Source organism: Littorina saxatilis, linkage group LG5 (assembly GCF_037325665.1).
Source record: "Littorina saxatilis isolate snail1 linkage group LG5, US_GU_Lsax_2.0, whole genome shotgun sequence".
Taxonomy (NCBI): domain Eukaryota; kingdom Metazoa; phylum Mollusca; class Gastropoda; order Littorinimorpha; family Littorinidae; genus Littorina; species Littorina saxatilis.
The window spans coordinates 28,767,471-28,789,401 of NC_090249.1; the positions used below are offsets into that span (position 1 = coordinate 28,767,471).

General features: G+C 39.9%; 1 protein-coding gene across 1 annotated transcript in view; it reads right to left on the bottom strand.

Annotated features, from left to right (window-relative positions):
• LOC138966786 (pre-mRNA-splicing factor 38A-like) overlaps positions 1–21,931 on the bottom strand; it is a 325,120-nt gene that overhangs the window by 300,338 nt on the left and 2,851 nt on the right. Inside the window, exons 3-9 of the mRNA XM_070339122.1 lie at positions 18,917–19,038; positions 18,355–18,440; positions 16,891–16,995; positions 16,225–16,301; positions 14,665–14,741; positions 14,363–14,390; positions 10,979–12,576 (exon numbers count right to left, since the gene is read on the bottom strand). Of these exons, the coding sequence (XP_070195223.1) occupies positions 12,279–12,576; positions 14,363–14,390; positions 14,665–14,741; positions 16,225–16,301; positions 16,891–16,995; positions 18,355–18,440; positions 18,917–19,038 (793 nt within the window). The 3' untranslated portion in view covers positions 10,979–12,278. The remainder of the gene's footprint in view (positions 1–10,978; positions 12,577–14,362; positions 14,391–14,664; positions 14,742–16,224; positions 16,302–16,890; positions 16,996–18,354; positions 18,441–18,916; positions 19,039–21,931) is intronic.

Genomic DNA, 21,931 nt, shown 5'->3' on the forward strand with positions numbered 1-21,931 from the left:
CAGTTCAAAACAGATTTATTTTTTGCGTGGCCAGCCGGATTTACTGACTTTTAAACAAATTTGAAGCTTCGTTTTGGCGTTAGAACTAACTTGTAAAATCTAAATAATAAATTGACAGCATATGAGACAAACATTTTTAACTCATAAAAGAATTATTTTTTCATCAAGACAAGATCAGTACAATTCAAAGTTTTGAAAGTTTCAAAAAAAGGGAGCCCGGAAGCAGCTCATGCAAGGTCGTGTTTGCCCAAGCAGACGAATTTTTCGCATGTCGCTTGGTTTCTTTGAAGTCTACCGCCGCCGATAAATTCGCGTGACTCGCAGTCGTTTGTTGCATTTTAGATTCAGAGGTACACAATTACATACAGCGAGTCGCATTGAAACCACAAACTGACGACTACATTGTGAAAAAAGGAAAGTGGGTCACACTGGTCCACGATCGCTCTGGGTTTGAATAAACCACGAGAACTGGTGTGTGGTTTACGCATACTAAATAGCCATTCATATTAACTGTGTCATTTCCTGCTGTTAAATGCGAGTGCAAGACATTGTGTTCCATTAGGTTAGAATAGCTTATTTCGAGAAAGATTCCATCGTTCTGTAAATCTCATCTGAGGCGTAGTGAGGCTTTAAAGCATCAACGTGAAGTGAAATGGCACCTTAAGTGGTCTGTGCTTCACAACGGAATTGTTAATTTCAATGTGATGTGCCGCAGTTTAAGGGGATGATGAACTAAATCATTATTTGCAAAAGCCACCGTTTTCAGTTGCTTCGTGCGTCTTTCAGTGTTTCTTAACCAGTACTTAATTTTGGTACCGTTGTGTTCCTAAGACTCTGCTCTTTATTTTGATACAAGACTCGCTGTCTATAACTGGACCAAACACGTGATAGTCACAAATGAATGAACTAATTAGTTTTTCTTCGCTTAAGGTTCATTCTATGACGAATTGGCCTAAAGGCAGTCGATCTACTGGCCGATGTGAATGCGTGATATATTGTGTAAAAAATTCCATCCCACACGGCATTAATAGGTAACATGCGCCTTGAGTCGCCTTGTGTGGTGAGATACGTGCGCGATATAAATCCTCGTAAATAAATAAATAAATAAATTGGAACCTGGCAGTATCACCCGCGGCAACAGTTGGTCTTCGTCATCACCCGTTTATGTATGTTTTGGTTTTGATTATCTGCTAGAGGAAGTAGATTTTGGAAAATATGAAATGCAAATCGTGACCATCTATATATATATACGACTAGTGTCTGTGTGTCTGTGTGTGTGTCTGTCTGTGCGCGATGCACGGCCAAAGTTCTCGATGGATCTGCTTCAAATTTGGTGGGCTTATTCAGAGAGACCCCGGACACAACCTCATCGATGAGATATTTCAACACGTGCTCTCAGCGCGCAGCGCTGAACCGATTTTGGTTCCACCTCAGCTATTTTGGTTCCACCTCAGCTACCCGGGCCCCCATACCGACACACCAAAGCCAAAGTTCTCGGTGGATCTTTTTCAAATTTGGACACCGTATTCAGCTACACCCCGGACACAATATCATCGATGAGATATTTCAACACGTGCTCTCAGCGCGCAGCGCTGAATCGATTTTGGTTTTTGTGTTCATTTCACCATTATAAGTAACTCTTCCTTATCTTCTCATATTCTCCAGGTTTTCAGCGTTTACCTCCCTTCCTTCGTAATGGTGCACTATAGTGTGAGTGGAGCGTCTTCGGATATTCCCGGCGTTCTGTTACTGTTACTATTTTTAGAAGGTCAACGCAGTGTCCAGAACGTAAATTGGACCCGTAAATTATCCTCACTGTAAAAGTGCAAAGGTCGAATCAATTTATAGCCACGCGAAAAATACACTGTCATCTATCTCTCTATAGATACGGCTTCTCTGTGTTTTTGTGTGTGTGTGTGTGTGTGTCTATGTGAGCAACACCTGTGCATTGTTCAGTTCTGTTTGTGATGTGGTCTGGAGGCTTTTGTGTAAATTTATGTACTGGCCTTCCTTTTAGAAGCCATAACTTGCTCAGTCCTGTTTGAGTGGAGTTCGCCTCCAAAGGTGATTAACACTGTAACATTCGTCGACAAGGATGGGACTCGATATGGTCAGGAATGGCATTATGGCCACTGAATCATTTTCGTGCTGTTCCCATTCCACGAATCTGGGAGGGATTACACTAGAGCAGGCATATTGTTTGGTGTTGCGACATGGTAGTCGCAACAAACTTATTTCAAATCGACGATAACCGGCGTAACACGAAATTTTTACTCCACGAAAAATTTACTTCGGAGTACAAATTTCGTACGAAATTCTTACTCCGAGTACACCTTTCGTACGAGAAAAAAACTCCCCAAGGTACGAAAAAAAGTACTCCCTCCACGAAATTTTGACTCACCAAAATTTTTTTTTTTCAACTTTTTTTTTATTCAACAACACTCATCAAACAATCATGGCAAACTGGCAGTGCACATATATGAAACAAGTACATGTAATACAAATTATTGCATTTCATGGCGGACAAAACATTACAGTTTTTAGAAACATCAGTACTCAAAAAGTTAATTTTAATTGCAAGGTTGCAGTAACAATTGCCCATACAAAACATGTTATTATGATTCATTACACAATTCCTAAGTATGATGCCCATTTTTGAATATACTGATCCTGTCTCATTGTTATTCGATGTACATATTTATCCACCTGATGTGCATATGCTAATTCTTGTAAATAAACAGGAAGTCTTGGTCTTGTGTTTGCAATCCTGCATTTATACACATAGAATTTTGCGATTAATAAAATATGGTCAAAGCCTGCATCTGTTTTAATATTATCATCATAGCCAAAAAGTACAATTGTAGAGTTAAGTTTAAGCCTTGAACAATTATGGCATTTGTCGCGCAAATAGTTCTCAAAGTCTACCCAAAAGGCCTGTGCGTGCTCGCAGTGCCATACATAATGATAAATTGTGTCTCTTTCGACTTTGCAAAAATTGCAAAGATTGCTCGCGAGCACGCCCATGTCCCTGAGGATTGAATTTGTCACAAGCACTCTGTAGTTAATCTTCATTTGAAACCACTTCAGCTTAACCTCTTGTACTTTCCTTGTTACAGAAAAAACTTTGGGCCATACAATATCTTTGTCTATTAAACGTTCCCAGCTTTTACATGCATTGGGCAAGACAGGATTCCCAATTAGTGTTTTATAAAACGTTTTTGCACCTTTTTGGGCCATAAGTATGGCTGTGTAAGCTTTGGATAGTGTAGCGCAAGCACAATCTTCCAGAATAATGTTGTCTTGCGTAGAACAGATTTTACTGAACTAATACAGCCATAAAAATCTAGCATGGAAACATGAGCATCTACTTTTTCATTTATCTGACTCCCCAAATTTTGTATTTCCAGTAAAAATCTCGTACGCGAAAATGGCATGCGGGCGAAGGGATAATGCCAATTATGTGATCTCGCGCAAACAAATGTCGCGCTACCCTCCCAGTCCACCCCTTCCACCACCAAGACTAACAAGTAACAGGGGACAGGGGAGTAAAAGTTGCGTACACCTGGCGTGGGCAGTAAATTGCTCGTGTTAGGGTGGAATAATTTATTCGTTATTTATTCGTCAAGGGAGTAACATTTTCGTTGGAAGTAATTTTCTCGTGTTATGGGGGAGTATTTTTTTCGTAAAGGGAGTAACATTTTCGTACGAAATTTTTACTCCGGAGAAACAAATCTCGTGGGAGTAATTTTCTCGTGTTACACCGGCGGGTTTGCCGTTCCACTTTCTGTTGAACTTTTTCACGGTGACGCCTGCGACTGCCTGAAACTTCAACACAAACTACCAAAACTTTCCTGACCATTTTGTCAAAATTGCCGAAGAAGATCAATCCTAGTATATCCCTGCTAGAGGAACAAAAAAGTATCACGTAGTATACTTGTATATAAGCTACTCACAAAAAGTTAAGGATCACTTGCACACAAATTCATAACTTTCCAAATAAGAAAGCCAATGCGTTGGTATTTGGCAAACGTTTAATTCAAAGCTTTAGTGATAAGGATACAACATTTCCTTCAATTTCGAGCAATCGTTTGGTCTGTACATTTTATCAAAGTGTGTACGTATCGAAATTTAATTTCACAAAGTCGTTGAAATCACAAGACATGGCATTCATATGCTCCCAAAAGTTCAGTAATGCGTGTAACCGCCCTGGCTGTTCTGGCACTCGACGCAGCGAGTCCTCATAGAGTTGACCAGGGTGGTGAAGATCCTCTGTGGAAGCGCCTGCCACTCAGCCTGCAGCATCTGGTAGAGGTGTTGGACATCCCTGGGAGGGGGGTGGTTGCTCCTCACTTTGCGATCCAACTCATCCCAGAGGTTCTCAATCGGGTTGAGATCGGGACTGCATGCTGGCCACTCCATTCTATTGACTCCAGACTGCTGCAGGAAGTCGTTGACCACCCTTGCCCTGTGGGGGCGAGCGTTGTCATCCTGGTAGACAGCCTGCGGTCCCATCTGCTGCAGTGTAGGTACAGCCAGCGGTCGAAGGATCTCATCCCGGTATCGGAGGCCAGTCAGATTACCCTGTACATGAAACAAGGGTGTTCTGTGGTGAAGGCTGAAGGCCCCCCAGACCATTACAGAACCGCCACCAAAGGCCACCTTTTCTTGGACAGTGGCGTCAATGTAGCGTTCCCCTTGGCGCCTCCAGACCCTCAGTCGGTCGTCGTTGTGGTTCAGGGTGAAGCGTGATTCATCACTGAACAGGACCTGGGACCATTGCTGACGTGTCCACCTCACGTGACGTCTGCAGAAGGCGCGGCGTGCTGCCCTATGGGCTGGAGTTAAGCGTGGCCGTACAGCTGGGCGACGAGAACGGAGGTTAAACCCATGAAGGCGATTCCGTATGGTCTGCTGGCTGATGTTGGTGTTAGTAGCCACCCTCAGCTGCCTTCGAATAATGCTGGAAGAGGCTGTTCTTGTTTGCAAGGCTAGTCGTTTAATGAGACGATCTTCACGTGGAGTTGTCTTCTTTGGTCGCCCAGGTCTGCGTCTTTCCTGGACCCTCCCAGTGGCTGTGAAACGTTGAATCAGTCTGACAATGACCGAGATGGACACGTGAAGTCGCCTGGCCACTTCTCGCTTGGGGACACCATCTTGGAACCATGCAACAGCTCGTCCCCTCTCAAACTCGTTCAATTTTCGTCGTGGAGGCATTGTCAGATAATGCCCAATACTGGTGGTACGTCTTTTCAAAAAGCCAAGCAAGTGACAGCATATCACACATAAACAGCAGTTCTTGCACGTGCATAATGGTTTTTCCATGTGGCTTGTGCAATGTGTTCGGGCTGAACGGTCCAAAACAAGGTCCTTTTTCGCAAATTTCCGCTTTTTCTTTTGCTACCAAGCTCAGTAGTAGAGAATCCCGTGCAATTTTCCCACTAACACAACATCGCCGACTTACAGCTGAACAAGAATTCATAACAATTTGGTTTGACTGAGAAATAAATAACAGTAGCGAACTGATTTTATTGAGCACCTGTTTTCTCATAGTGATCCTTAACTTTCTGTGAGTAGTGTATATATAAGCCTATATTCTTTTCAATAATACGGGTTACTGTGAAGGAATGGGTGACAAAAGATTTAATCCTAGTATATCCCTGCAAGAGGTACATAAAATAACACCACAGCATGTATTTCCTTTTTAATAACACGGTTACTGTCAGGGAATGGGTGACAAAATATGAAATCCTAGTATATCCCTGCAAGAGGTACAAAAAGTAACACTGTGACCACAGCCTGTATCTCCTTTTCAATAACACGGTTACTGTGGGTGACAAAATATGAAATCCTAGCATAACCCTGCCGGCTAGAGGTACAAAAAGTAACATCGTAAGATAATATCTCCTTTTTATATTTAGTCAAGTTTTGACTAAATATTTTAACATCGAGGGGGAATCGAAACGAGGGTCGTGGTGTATGTGCGTGTGTGCGTGTGTAGAGCGATTCAGACTAAACTACTGGACCGATCTTTATGAAATTTGACATGAGAGTTCCTGGGTATGAAATCCCCGAACGTTTTTTTCCTTTTTTTGATAAATGTCTTTGATGACGTCATATCCGGCTTTTCGTGAAAGTTGAGGCGGCACTGTCACGCCCTCATTTTTCAACCAAATTGGTTGAAATTTTGGTCAAGTAATCTTCGACGAAGCCCGGGGTTCGGTATTGCATTTCAGCTTGGTGGCTTAAAAATTAATTAATGACTTTGGTCATTAAAAATCTGAAAATTGTAAAAAAAAATAAAAATTTATAAAACGATCCAAATTTACGTTTATCTTATTCTCCATCATTTGCTGATTCCAAAAACATATAAATATGTTATATTCGGATTAAAAACAAGCTCTGAAAATTAAATATATAAAAATTATTATCAAATTTTTTTTTCGAAATCAATTTAAAAACACTTTCATCTTATTCCTTGTCGGTTCCTGATTCCAAAAATATATAGATATGATATGTTTGGATTAAAAACACGCTCAGAAAGTTCAAACGAAGAGAGGTACAGAAAAGCGTGCTATCCTTCTCAGCGCAACGAATACCCCGCTCTTCTTGTCAATTCCACGGGCACTGCCTTTGCCACGGGCGGTGGAGTGACGATGCTACGAGTATACGGTCTTGCTGCGTTGCGTTGCGTTCAGTTTCATTCTGTGAGTTCGACAGCTACTTGACTAAATATTGTATTTTCGCCTTACGCGACTTGTTAATAATACGGTTACTGTCTGGGAATGGGTGACAACAGATTAATCCTAGTATATCCCTGCTAGAGGTACAAAAAAAAGTATCACCGAAGCATATATCTTCTCTTCAGTAATACGGGAAGTGTGACGGAAAGAGTGACAGAAAAGACGAATGAAATAGGACTTTCATCACTAAGGTTTTGTCAACCTTGCATATCTTTCGAATCCATTCGTCCTTCTAACACGAGGCTTAATTATTTACACACAGCAAATACTCTTGTGTAGCAGATGAACGGAGATATATCAACGGCGTGAAAGCACGCATGCCAAGCTCCTTTCAAAACGTTAGTTAAAATAAACTTCCTGGTTCTATAATGATAAGACCCAGTGAAAGTGCTTGGTTTGAAGTCACTCCCATAACTGTTCGGCCCACAGTTACATGTTGGGATTATAACTTTCAATTCAGTTAAGTTGTCTATTAGGGATATAACAGACTATAGCTGTTCCATAAACGGATTTAATATTATCATTCTTTTCACATTTAGTCATGTTTTAACACAGACTGGAAATCGAGACGAGGGTGGTGGTGTATGTGTATATGTATGTATGTATGTATGACGGTCGGTGTGTGTGTGTGTGTGTGTGTGTGTGTGTGTGTGTGTGTGTGTGTGAGTGTGTTTCAGGCATATCCGAGTGCTGGTTTACACTAGCCGTGGAGATTATTTTACAGTCCTTGGCCTGTGCTTCCTTCGCTGCGGGTCACAAAAGCGCAACACACCGAGCACCGTGCTCCGGGTAAAAATAACCACAGCCAAGTAAGCACAGGCGCAGGACTGTAAGTCTCCACGGCTAGTGTACACAGTACCACTGACGGTGATCGATAAATTTTCATGCGCGTTCCCATCTCCAGCAAATGTAAACAAGCACTCGGATATGCCTGAAACTTTGGCACCTATTGCCTCAACCATTTTTAGCTTAGCATGCAAAGTCACGATTCTTTTGCCTAAAACCCTGAATTAATATGAATATTTGTTTAGTTCTTTCAGAAAAGTTACGTAATACGACACGCTTAGTATACACATTCGCAAAAAAGCAACACAGATTTTGGTCGGCCTACCTATTGGTCATAACTTCTGAAATTTCCAAAGAAAATTTGGCCTCTGAAACGGTTGACGCCTACCGCCTTTGACAAAAGGCTACATAAAGACTAGAAAAGTAACGTGCATAAACCAAAATGCTCTGAACAGGAAATTGAATGGCCTTTCCAATGGTAGTCAGAAGTGTTTGGTTTGTGCATATCCTGATTTTTTGCAGATTTTAAAATACGGGGCTATGGTTTTTGCCAGGTCGATTTTAGGGGTGACCTTGTTTGACAGGCTGTCACGGGATGCTTATAAAAAGTACCATCAATCGGAAAAATGATATGAACAGCTGACATAATTACCTTTTCCAGCATATAAAGTTCAACTAAAATGAATTGCGTTTTAATGCTTTTCTTTGTGTGTGAAACTTGTTGCAATAATTTGTTGGCCAAGTTTATATAAATATGTTATGTTTGGATTAAAACAAGCTCAGAGTCAGAAAAAATAAAGAAAAGCGTGCTTTTCTGTGTAGCGCTTTACGCTACACTGGATTGTCACTTCAGTCAAGCGATACAATACTGGCGCGGCTTGTCACTTCAAATAATGAATCAATGTGTCACACATTCAGTCTCTGTCGTAGATTATCTGCAAAGCATTGTCGCACTGGAATGCAGTGCGTTCAGTGTCATTCTGGGAGTTTCAAAGATTGACTAGTAGTGTATTAATTTCGCTTCACACGACTTGTTTTATTCCGTATTTTCTTGTATTACAGGTTTCCCAGCCGATGTTATTGTTGTGTCTGTTGCTCTTTGTTTATTTATTTCCTGGTTTGTTAGTTAATGACCGTAATTGAGCCCCTTGCATGAAACATCTCGTATATCAGTGACTAGAGGAATACCCGGCTTCGCCGGGGTGAATCGCGAGACAGAGACAGACAGCGTGGCGGTTCACCACAATCATCTTTGAAGGCGAAGTCCTGTCAAACGGGTTTGAGAGTTTTTTTCTTAGCCCTATATTATCTGTTGTGGCTTCTCAAATGCCAGAACATACAGACAGACAAAAGCCGCTAGACCCCATCACAAACAGAACTCTACAATCCACAGGTTTTTGCCCACACACACACACAAACACACACACACACAGAGAAGCTGTATATATATATGTATATCTATATCTATAAATATATAGAGATAGGTGACAGTGTATTTTTCGCGTGGCTATAAATTGATTCGACCTTTTCGCTTTGACAGTAAGAACAACTTACGGGTGCAAGGGAAGCGTTCTCAGTGGACAGCGCAGTGACATTCTAAAAATAGTAACTTAGAAACGGGAATATGGATTGAAGCCACACGAAGGCGCAAAACACTGGAGAAGATAAGGAAGAGTTACTGGGAATGATGAATTCGCCGGGGTGAATCGCGAGACAGAGACAGACAGCGTGGCGGTTCACCACAATCACCTTTGAAGGCGAAGTCCTGTCAAACGTGTTTGAGATTTTTAGAGCTTATTTCTTAGCCCTATATTATCTGTTGTGGCTTCTCAAATGCCAGAACATACAGACAGACAAAAGCCGCTAGACCACATCACAAACAGAACTCTACAATACACAGGTTTTTGCCCCCACACACACAAACACAGAGAAGCCGTATATATATATGTATATGTATATCTATAAATATATAGAGATAGGTGACAGTGTATTTTTCGCGTGGCTATAAATTGATTCGACCTTTTCACTTTGACAGTAAGAACAACTTGAGATTTTTAGAGCTTATTTCTTAGCCCTATATTATCTGTTGTGGCTTCTCAAATGCCAGAACATACAGCCAGACAAAAGCCGCTAGACCACATCACAAACAGAACTCTACAATACACAGGTTTTTGCCCACACACACACACAAACACACACACACACAGAGAAGCCGTATATATATATGTATATCTATATCTATAAATATATAGAGATAGGTGAGAGTGTATTTTTCGCGTGGCTATAAATTGATTCGACCTTTTCACTTTGACAGTAAGAACAACTTACGGGTGCAAGGGAAGCGTTCTGGACAGCGCAGTGACATTCTAAAAATAGTAACTTAGAAACGGGAATATGGATTGAAGCCACACGAAGGAAGGGAGATAAACGCAAAACACTGGAGAAGATAAGGAAGAGTTACTTGTAATGGTGAAATGAACACAAAAACCAAAATCGGTTCAGCGCTGAGAGCACGTGTTGAAATATCTCATCGATGATATTGTGTCCGGGGTGTAGCTGAATACGGTGTCCAAATTTGAAAAAGATCCACCGAGAACTTTGGCGTTGTGATGTGGTCTAGCGGCTTTGGTGTGTCGGTATGGGGGCCCGGGTAGCTGAGGTGGAACCAAAATCGGTTCAGCGCTGCGCGCTGAGAGCACGTGTTGAAATATCTCATCGATGAGGTTGTGTCCGGGGTCTCTCTGAATAAGCCCACCAAATTTGAAGCAGATCCATCGAGAACTTTGGCCGTGCATCGCGAAGACACACACACACAGACACACAGACACAAGTCGTATATATATATAAGATGTGCAGCATCATTCTCAGCTCACGCAGATCTCTAGCGTACTCGCTCGCACGTGTGTGTGTGCGTGCATGTTGTATTGATCATACATGTACATGCGTCATGCGCGTGTGTCAAAGTGTATGTACTATGTGTGAGTCAGAGAGAGAAAGAGAGAGAGAGAGAGAGAGAGAGAGAGAGAGAGAGAGAGAGAGAGAGAGAGAGTTTTATTTATTTATTTATTTGGTGTTTAACGTCGTTTTCAACCACGAAGGATAACCTAATCTGCAATAGATCACACAAAATGAAGTTGGAGAGCGGGGTCTTTAAAAATTGCAACATGTACAAAAGTGACTGCAGTCTGTGAACTAAAAAAGACCCCCATATACAACACTGTGCTAGACCAGACACCCTACTGTATTCATCAAGACAGTTAAGTGCAAAACAGGAGCCGGGGTCGGTCTGTTTTTATGCGGTTTCCTGCTTGTCGTGGGATGATTTATTTTTAAAAATTAAAAAAATTCCTTGAATCTGATAAAAATTATGATCTGAAAAAGAGGGAGTCTTATGATTGAGGTAAATTTTCAGACTTTATGACAAAACAATCTTAGAAAACAAGGCCCTCAACCGGTAATGGTCTTAACAAAGGGGGTCTTAAAATGGTTCTACTATACTGCATAACAACAAAAAACTGAAATGGTTGCTTCTTATGGACGTTGAGCATGTACCAAATTCACTTAGAATTTAAAGAAGTGGCAGCCTATTTTGCTGGTTAACTAAAATATAACACAGTCTTTAAAATACAATATTCTAAAGCTTTATGCAAGTTTAAACATTTTATTTGGGCAATTTATATATACATTTATTTTTCTTTATTCTGTATTCCATGTCGAGTCTCTCTGCCCTCTGTCTCGGTCATGTCCAGTCTGTCACTTGCTAAGGGATGCTCTAAACCCCAAAACACGATGCGAAAACATGAAACAGTGTTTTCTGAAACGCATTGACCCATTGTGGGGAATGTCACATGGGAAACACGCTGTTTTGCGTTTGTTTTGAAAGAAAACACTGTTTTGTGTTGTTTCTTTCTTTATTTGGTGTTTAACGTCGTTTTCAACCACGAAGGTTATATCGCGACGGGGAAAGGGGGGGAGATGGGATAGAGCCACTTGTTAATTGTTTCTTGTTCACAAAAGCACTAATCAAAAAATTGCTCCAGGGGCTTGCAACGTAGTTTTGTGTTGTGCGTCTGACATACTCTTAACTGTACTGACCAAGAATGTAATCAGAACAATTGACGCAGTATTCCTCATGGTTAAAACATTTCTTTCTTTCTCTATGAAAGAAAAATCGGTCTCAGCAGGTTTCGCGCTCATTAGTTTTGTGTTTCATGCATTCAGGCTTGCCTTCAACATTCATATGATTAACAATCTGAGAGCTCGCACTAACAAAACCAAACACAGAATGATCTTTACAAGACTGACAACATTGCCATTTATTCTTCACATTCACACAGCTTCATATTTACGATCTTACATTGTACTAGAATTATCAGCTCAAAGGATGTTTCTGCACACCACAAAACTTGCTAAACTTGCTGTACACACACACTTGCAATGCACAATGAACTTCTGACTAATGCAGCAACTTTTGTTGGGAAGAAGGACGTTACAATCTTAACACACACAAAAACGTGTCAGTCAACAGAACATAAACCGTAACAGTCACTAAACCTCGATACAGGTATTTATATAAAAAATACATGTACAGTCTAAACCCTCTCTTCCACAGCAGTCTGAATCAATGATGAAGCGTTTGACCGCACAGATGAATTCACAATGCTCTCTATTAAATGCTGCCCTTCTAAAAATAGAGCAATAAAAACAAAATCCTCTCACAAACACACACATAAAATCGCTCATCCTTCCATCTCAAGGTCGCAAAGGAGCGAGGCCCAGTTTTGCTCGTAGCTCGTTTGCCTCTCTGATTTCAGGGTCAAGGTTGATCCGATCACGATGACCACGGCTGCGATCTTTGTGTGTCTCACGATCTTTCTCTTTGTGTGTGTCGCGATCTTTCTCTTTGTGTGTGTCGCGATCTTTGTCCTTGTGGCGACGCTCCCTCTCTCGCTCCCTGTCAGGCTTTCCCCTGTCCCCGCGCTCTCTGTGGCGATCACGATTCTCTTCATGCCTGTCGCGATCTCCTCTGCTTTTCTTGCTCTTCCTCTTTCTGAAATGTAAAAAGAAAGGAAAAGTTTAACTCTTACCAGTTCGGGGGTTTTAGGGCATATTTTACAGTGCTGTTGGTGCCTACTTGCCGAGTGGCTATCTGGGGTCATATTCTAAATGAAATATAGAAAGTTATATATCAAATGAAAGGAAAATGAATAAGCTTTTCATATTTGCAAAGAGAATTGTGCTATCTTTAAAGGTAAAAAATGTTATGGGGGTGACAACATGATTTTTGTTGAAATTTGTACGCCCATTTTTTGGAACACGTGACAAACACAAAGAAGACATTTTTGCTGTGTTCAGTTTATATTAGATATGCTGCTAACTAGTCTGTTTTGGCATTCATTTTACATAACATAGCAAAGTTTTATTGAGTTTTGCTGATAAACAAAAAAGTTATTGTCACCTGAATACCCCCACCCAAATTTCAAAGTTGGACGTTTCATGACATACGCATGCCTCAGGCACACAAAAAAAAATAGTCTGTTTACGGTATCCCGACCGACCCTATTTTTTCCCGCGACCCTAGACTTTTTTTTGGCATTTGGGAAAAAAAAAATAAAGAAAATATGGCAAAATAACTTAAAAATATGTTTTTTGAAAAGAAAAAAAAAGGTTGAAAAAAAAAATAAAGGTCTGTTTTTTGGCAAAATAACTTAAAATATGTTTTTTGGGGGGAAAAAAGGAAAAAACAAAAAAGTCCCGACCTACCGACCCTATTTTATTGGCCTATGTTACTGTTAACAGACTTTTTTTGTGTGTGTGCCTAATAATGCATTCCTATAACTAACTTATAACAAAAACCCAGCTTGTTTCTGTCATAAAGTGTGTCCGACCCATCCAATGTAAAATAACACAATTTTTTTTCGATAATTAGATAATTGGTCAGTGGAAAACTACAGCTTACGATGGGTAAGGGAGCGAACTGGTAAGAGTTAAAGGGATTGTTGAGTGATATATATAAGTATCCAATGGGGAGAACAGACAGGGCAGTAGGCATGTGGGGAGCCTCTGGTTAGGCAAAAAAAAAAAATAGGTGTGGTTAAAGTAACATAGCCCAAAAAAATAGGGTAGGAAGGTAGGCAATCACTTTTTTTTTTAAACTTTTTTTTTCTATTATAGCAGAGCAACCAAGCGTGTAGGACTCGCAACCGAAGAAGATGCCGCCATTTTTGTCATGGCAAGCGTCTGTTGGGCCTTTTTAGTAGAAGGAGTTATTTCCCTTGCATCGTCTGTCGTCTGCATGACGACTCTAGCGCTTTCGCTTTCATTGTGTTTTCTGCACTCGTTTTCTTGGTTTAATTTTTTTAATTTTTTTTTTTACAAATGTAATAAAAAGTTATAGGGTCGGCCCCTAAAAATAGGGTAGATCGGGTTACCGTAACCACACCTATTTTTTTTTTAGGCCTTAGAGGAAACAAATTGAAATTAAAATTAAATCAAAACTATTGCTCTGGACAGACTCTGATGAAAAGAAAGAAAATAATGTTACTTTAACCATTGCGTTCATGGTTTATACTGAGAAAATCACTGAAAAGACTTAACTAAATTGTTAAAGTGAAGAATCACAGACCAAGAAAGGTTCAGTTTATAGTTTATGGAACAATTTATTGTAGACAAAACAATACATTCATAAGAACTGGACAAACAAGACAACCAACAGACAAATAGTGATTAATGACTCGGTGACTTATCTTTGAATGTTCTCTCATGTAAAGTGAAGGTTACATCATGACAATGAAAACAATACAAACTAACAAACAAAGAAAACAGAAAACTCTTACCTCTCCTCTTCTTCTCTTTGCCGCTTTCCTATAAAAACAGAAGAAAACAAACAATGACTTGACATATTTCAAACAATGACTGACTGAAAAGCTTTGTTAATTATAAAAAAAACCCACACATACAGCACACAAAAAATACAGATTTCAGACTAAGGCATTATTTACAGTGAGAAATGAGTATGTCAGATTATATCTGCAAATCTATCAGAACCAGAAAATAACTAGTCATAGCACAAAGAACTTTGATTATTTCCCTGTGTCCACATACTGGTCATTAGCTCCAAATCTTTTCAAACACTTACCTGGGGATCTTGACCTGTGACGCTTCTCTTTTTCCCTTGACCGTCTTCTTTCATCTCTATTCTTCACATGATGTTCGCTAAAACAGACAGACATGTTCAAGACAATGTTCAAATCAAATCAAATTTATCATCTCAAATCTGAGAAATGACATTGGTGGCGCATAAACTTGAAGACAAACAGAACACTACGGACTGGTTGGCCGAGTGGTAACGCACTTGCACTCGGAAGCGAGAGGTTGCGAGTTCGACCCTGGGTCAGGGCGTTAGCAATTTTCTCCCCCCTTTCCTAACCTAGGTGGTGGGTTCAAGTGCTAGTCTTTCGGATGAGACGAAAAAACGAGGTCCCTTCGTGTACACTACATTGGGGTGTGCACGTTAAAGATCCCACGATTGACAAAAGGGTCTTTCCTGGCAAAATTGTATAAGCATAGATAAAAATGTCCACCAAAATACCCGTGTGACTTGGAATAATAGGCCGTGAAAAGTAGGATATGCGCCGAAATGGCTGCGATCTGCTGGCTGATGTGAATGCGTGATGTATTGTGTAAAAAAATTCCATCTCACACGGCATAAATAAATCCCTGTGCCTTGAATATGTGCGCGATATAAATTGCATAAAAAAAATAAAATAAATAAATAAAATCCCTGCGCTTAGAACTGTACCCACGGAATACGCGCGATATAAGCCTCATATTGATTGATTGATTGATTGATTGATTGATTGACTACAACATTGTTCTTTTCTTTCTTCTTTCTTACTGATCTGATCACCTTTTTTAAAACAAACCCAGTCAACATCACTCAAAGTTTTCAGTGCTACTGTACCTGATCACCAAAACGAAGTTGTACTTGTAACCTTAACAGGAGGCTCAGTGATAGAAAACCTCCCAATCAAGACCAGCACCTGCTTTCTTTCTTTCTTTATTTGGTGTTTAACGTCGTGTTCAACCGTTCAAGGTTATATCGCGACGGGGAAAGGGGGGAGATGGGATAGAGCCACTTGTTAATTGTTTCTTGTTCACAAAAGCACTAATCAAAAAATTGCTCCAGGGGCTTGCAACGTAGTACAATATATGACCTTACTGGGAGAATGCAAGTTTCCAGTACAAAGGACTTAACATTTCTTACATACTGCTTGACTAAAATCTTTACAAAAGCACCTGCTTTGCATTAATCTGTTTACATACTTTTACCCTTGTATACCTCAGGTATTACCTTCCAAGAAGGGACACTTGCAGTGAGGGGACACTTTCATCAAGTAGTACAGGATTCCTCGTGTATCGTAAATATCAACGTACGAAACTTTCACATGAGTAAAGTGAAGTAAGCTCTCTGAATGTATATGGCATATATGTAATGTTTATTTTTGTTTGTTTATCAGATCTCTAAACAGCGTTCTGCCACATTTGTTTAAGATTCTCACGAGTCAAGTGGCATCTGTCTGTCAAGACCACCAAAAAAACCCGAGGAAAATCCGGTCGTAAAATTAAAAGGGAAGGAGTCTTAAATAACTAAGATCATTTGAGTGATTTCAGGGAGTGACAAGAGACAGGGACTGACCGTTTGTGTGGAGACCGTGAACGTCTGCGAGGCGATGGGCTCTTTCTATTCTCCGGGCTTGCACTTCTTCTCGACTCCTGTAAGAGAAAAAAAAACCCAGTTGTTTTTCTGTTCCCAGATATGATATAACAGACACAACAGACACACTAAACCATCTTCAGCGGGTAAAACAGTAGTTTTTCTCTCTCTTGCGAATGTAAAATATAAATTAAAAGAGACCATGCAAGAATAAATAAATAAATTAACAAATACACAGAATGCCATACTGATAATAAAGGAATTAAAGATGACCATCAACGTATATATACACATACATAAGAAAATGGCCCACATTCAGCTGACAATGAAACGATGGGTTGAGAAAAGGACCTAATCACCAAGGAAAGGTCAAAAATGCACATCATCCTTGACGAGGTGTGTGCACATGGTGATGGTGGAGACGAAAAAGGAGTCCTGGTGTAGAAAGACACAGGTAACTGACGGCATTGCATCTATGGTCATGAGAAAGAGAGAGTGTGTGTGGGAGAGAGGGAGAAAGTGTGTGTGAGTGAGAGAGATAGACAGACAGACACACACAAAAAACAAAGAGTAATAGCTGTCAAAGCAGACAGAACAATCCCCAAAGAGTGATAGCTGTCAAACGAAAGTGAAAGGTGTCAATCATACCTCCATAAGCTCCTCCTCCTCATCAGTACCCATGTCCTCCATGTCTTCCTCCACTGCGCTTACTCTGGGCTCCAGCTGGTTGCTCTCCTCTAGGACGTTGCGTTTCTAAGAAAACAAAAACAAATACCAACAGGTACTTTTTTCACTCAACAAGGGAAAATACTGGTTAAATAACCAAGGGGAAAAGCACTCACAACAGATGACAACACTGGTTGAGAGTTATGTAAATGGAACATCTACCCAGAGTATGGTTGCCTTCAGAAAGAATTTGGATGTACATTGGAGTTGTAGCTCAAGAAAGCAAAAATAATGGAACAAATGAATTTCATTCCCAACCGGGGCTAGGACAACTAGTGCTAAATGACTACTTTTTACAGTTGACTTAATGTTTTGAGCACTTCTTTTCTTTTGTTATCTGCTCTTACACTAGTTACACTACAGTTAAAAAAAACAGAGTTCTGACCTCACTTGTTTGATAAAACTAGAATTTTGAAAAAGAAAACAAAAAGACTTCGTTCCTAAAAAAAGAAATAAATAAAAATAAATGTCACATACAGGCAAATCCAGCTAACTCACAAACGGTTAAGTCAAAAATTCGCTTAGCACACAAAGAAATTCTGGTCCGGAATTATCCCTCTTTATCTATGTGTACAAAGTACCCTGAGCTCGAAATGGGATTTCTCTTTCGTAAGTCGAAAGACGGATAGCACACAACAGAAAGTCAGTCCCAAAGACAAAATTTACTCTATATTTACTACAGCAACTCGAAACACGAAACTTGGCGTCTCACACTAGCGCATTGTGTAACCTTATTCCCTTCTTCTCTACACGGACGCCACACCGACTGGTCAGTCGGCACGCAATAAAGTATGAAGTGAAGTTAGGAGGGGGCGAGGAGTAAGGAGAGGCGAGTGGTACTCACAGTGTGTGTTTGTGTGTGTTCACGGGTGAACCACGTGGTTACTATACGGAAGAAGAAGAATTCAAATTGTGGGTTGCCTCTCATTCAGTCTTTGTTCAGTCTTGTGTGCTCTGTGTGTGCGGCCAGATCAAAGGCATTGGGTGGCCTTGTTTACAGACACGACCTTCTTCCCAGGGGTCAATGACCCAGTTTTTGCCATGAGAGGTGGTTCCCCTGTCATATCTGAGAGAGGAAACACTTCCTGCATGGGGGTCAGTGACCGAGTTTAACAGAGTGGAAATCTGTGTGTGGGCCAGATCAAAGGCAGGGCAGTACCTAGTAGCTGAAACATGCATTATCACAAGTTGTTTGACTGATACTCAAGCGGTCTCTTTGATTTTTTTCGTAGTTCACGGTACTATGACCAAGTCGAAATTTCGGATAGGACACAATAACAATTCGGTCCCTTCAATTTCGTCTTATCCGGATTTGCCTGTACATCCAAAGTCGTATCCTTTTGGCCTTGTCATGAGAAACAAATGTTTATTTGTTAGTGGCCTTACCTGAATTCTAGGCAAAATGATGTCTGAATTCCTCTCCTCCCTGATGAGTTCATCGATGTACTCATCCATGTGGATCAGCTCAAACTCTGGTTAAAAAAAGATAAAGCACAAACTGACAACTGTACAAACAGCTATGGAACTTGGAAGACAAGTTCAAATTATGACAGATGAATTAAAGAAAATGTACTTCATTGCTGCATTACAGCAGTCACACACATCTCTGTATTTTGTTGGTAATAGGCATAAACAAACATCTTTCCTTTTGAAGAGGTGAACTGAATTCTAAATATAAAGGTTAGGTCATGAAAGTCATTTGTGAGATATGCATTTATGTGTGTATACCTCATGTGTTTGTGAGTCTGCAGTGTGTACACAAGTGCAGACAGAGGTGCTTGTGCATACATGTGTGTTGTATAGATCTTTTAGTGTTATCCAGAAGTTCACAATCTTTAATGTAGCAACTTAACCTTACGCTAAGCTAAAGGAGAAAAGACTAATCATTATTAGACTGAAATGAAGACAAGAGGTTAACAAAAGAATGCCAAAAGAACTAAGGCCTTACTTCCATCTCTGCTCATGCGCCTTAGCTTTCTGTAGTCATAGTACAGAGGTTCAAGGTATTTGTAGCAGTCCATGGCAGTCCCTGTCAGTCGCATGTAGAATGCACCTAGTGCACGAACATACCTGAAATAATCAGATAGAAATGAGCAGATGTTCTTGGTAAGTGATACATGTATGACTACATCATGCATTTTGGTTGAAACTTTGCTTTGGTTACTCACACACGTAGTATATTGCAGTAATAAGCTGAAATACTTTACAACAAAACAACATGCACACAGTGACAGAGACACACACACCAACCCAGCATGAAAATCTATTTAAAGTCCTCCAAAGAACAATTGATGTTTTCTGTTGTACAGCATACTATACCTGAACTTGTAAAGAAAGAAAAATAATGAATTACAGTTCAAGTTACTTCCATTAACTGTATATATATAAAGAGACCAAAAAGCAATGTACTCACGTTAAAATGAATGTTATTTGTTCCGTGTTCGTCATTTTAACGTGAGTACATTGCTTTTTGGTCTCTTTATTGTTCCCTCTCACGTGCAGTTGCCATTGTTTAATACTTTTGTATATATATATGACTAAGTGCCAAAAGGTGCGCACGAAAAGCGGACAAAGGGGCTAAAAAATAAAAGTTGACAAACACGACTGATATTGTGATTTTTGTTAAGACAACAGATGCTGGAACCCAATTACGAAAAGAAAAGATAAATTTACCCAAATGATTTTACAAATAACGATAATTTTGTTCGTTATATCATTCAAAACGGCACTGAGTCATAGCATTAAGGTTATCTCGCACGTTTTTAAAGCTAGGGCTTTGAAACTTGGCACACAACCAAAGTATAATGACCTCCAGGTATGGTGCACATCACACTAAACAACATTGAATTTCAAGGTCACAGCGAGGTTAAATTTCCTTTGCAAACTGGAAAATTGTCGTTGTCACGTCTTACATGTTTTAATACTAGATCAGTTAGACTTTACATACTTCACATACTTTCAGCATTTTTATAAAACCTCATTAAAAGTGACCTGCTTGTTAATCTTTGTCAAAGTTCAAGGTCACAGCGGGGTCACATCTGGTCCAAATGTGGAATATTTTCAATTTATTCAGCGCGTTTATAGCACGAGCTTTGAAAATACACACAGTTCTAGTGTATAATGTTCACACACGATTAAAGTCTGGTTGAAAAAGTCAAGGTCACAGCAGGGTCGCGTTGAGGTCAAACATATACATTTTTCAATGAGGTTTTCTCATATGTTTTTGAAGCTAGGGCCTTGAAACTTGGCACACTACGCAAGTTAAATTAAACCTCATCAAATTCCAAGGTCACAGTAAGGTTAAAGATCCTTTAAGGATATTTTCTAAAAAAGGTGACCGCCTGGTTAATGTTTGTCAAATTTCAAGGTCACAGCAGTGCCATCTGGCTTAAACTTTGAAAAATTGTCAATTTCTTCAACTAGTTTTATAGTGTTTGAAGTCATTCACACATGATGAAAGTCTGGTTGATAAAATCAAACGTCAAGGTCGCAGCGGGGTCGCATTGAAGTCAGACACATACAATTGTCATTTTCACGAACGCCTTTTAAGCAACACCTTTGAAACTTCACACATTCCAAAGTTTTGATGTTGTTTGGTTATAATCAAAGTGTGGTCAATTTCCATGATTGAGAGCATTCAGAGGGGTCAAGTTGAGGTCACACAAAAGAGATTAAATTGTCGACACAACAGATGAGACTGGCTACCACTGTTTATTTTAATACACTTTTATGCAAATTTTAAATTGTGTTCAACCATATACACCAAACTCACCCAAACTCCTGAAACATCCAAGAAAAGGAAAAATGTGTCCAAGCAAGGAAAAACGCCATTTCTTCAAAGGCTGGAATAACTACAGAGGCAGCCGCGTCATTACACACAATGCAATTACGTCATACATCATACATTTCTATGAGTCATGTTGAATGGAATGGTGGCATGTGCCTCTATTCTAGCTAACAACAAAGCTGAAAAAATGAATATTATCTGTTTGTTTTGTTTGTTTTACCCGTACGAGACCTTTCTGTGACCTTGACATGTGACAAGGATCTACCTTAACTTCTTTAAGTCGGAGTTGAGAGTTGTGTGATGTTTGAAGGCTCTCCCTTTAAAAAAAACTGAGATAATGATGCATTTTCGTGTTTTTGATTTGCCCATGTGACCTTGAGATTCGACAAAGGTCAACAAGACTTTAACCGTGTATGGAGGCTATTAAGCCCAAAAATGTGAACTTTCAAGGTTCTTGCTTTGAAAAACTCTGAGAAAAAGGTTATGTTTTTTTTTTTACCCACACGAGACCCTGCTATGACCTTCACATTTCTCAAGGATCAACCTTGAATTCTCCATGTTGAACAATCATTAAGCAAAAGCGTTGTTTGAAGTTTGAAGGTTCTAGCTTCAAAAATCTCTGAAAAAATATGTTTCATCCGTTTTCTGAACCACATGTGACCCAGCCGTGACCTTGAAATCTGACAAGGGTCAACAAGACTTTTACCATGCATGGGGGCGATTAAACCCCAAATGTGTGTGAAGTTTCAAGGTTTCAACTTAAAAAACGTCTGAGAAAAATATACATTTTCCTTTTTGGACAATGTGTTGCACGCAAGACAACACGACAAACGCTCGTGTTATCATTCTTTTACTTTAAGGTCGACTTGCGTGCCCGCTCTTTCGCTAATCTCAATTAAAATTCATCTTAGAAGTTCGGTTTTATTACGCTTTTAATTAAGAAGATTAAACTAAGACAACAAATAGTTAGTTTTACCCATTAAACTCGATAAGGTAGTGACATTTTATGTTGAACGCAAGAAGGTGTCGCACGCAAGATCTGAAAAGATGTTGACGACATAATTTCAACACTTGATAGCGCAATCGTGGTTCGTGATTTCTTCACAAATTTTGAACACAGAATGTGTCACGTGGTTCCGTAAATGAAGTAGATCTTTGTACATGTAAATTTTGTTT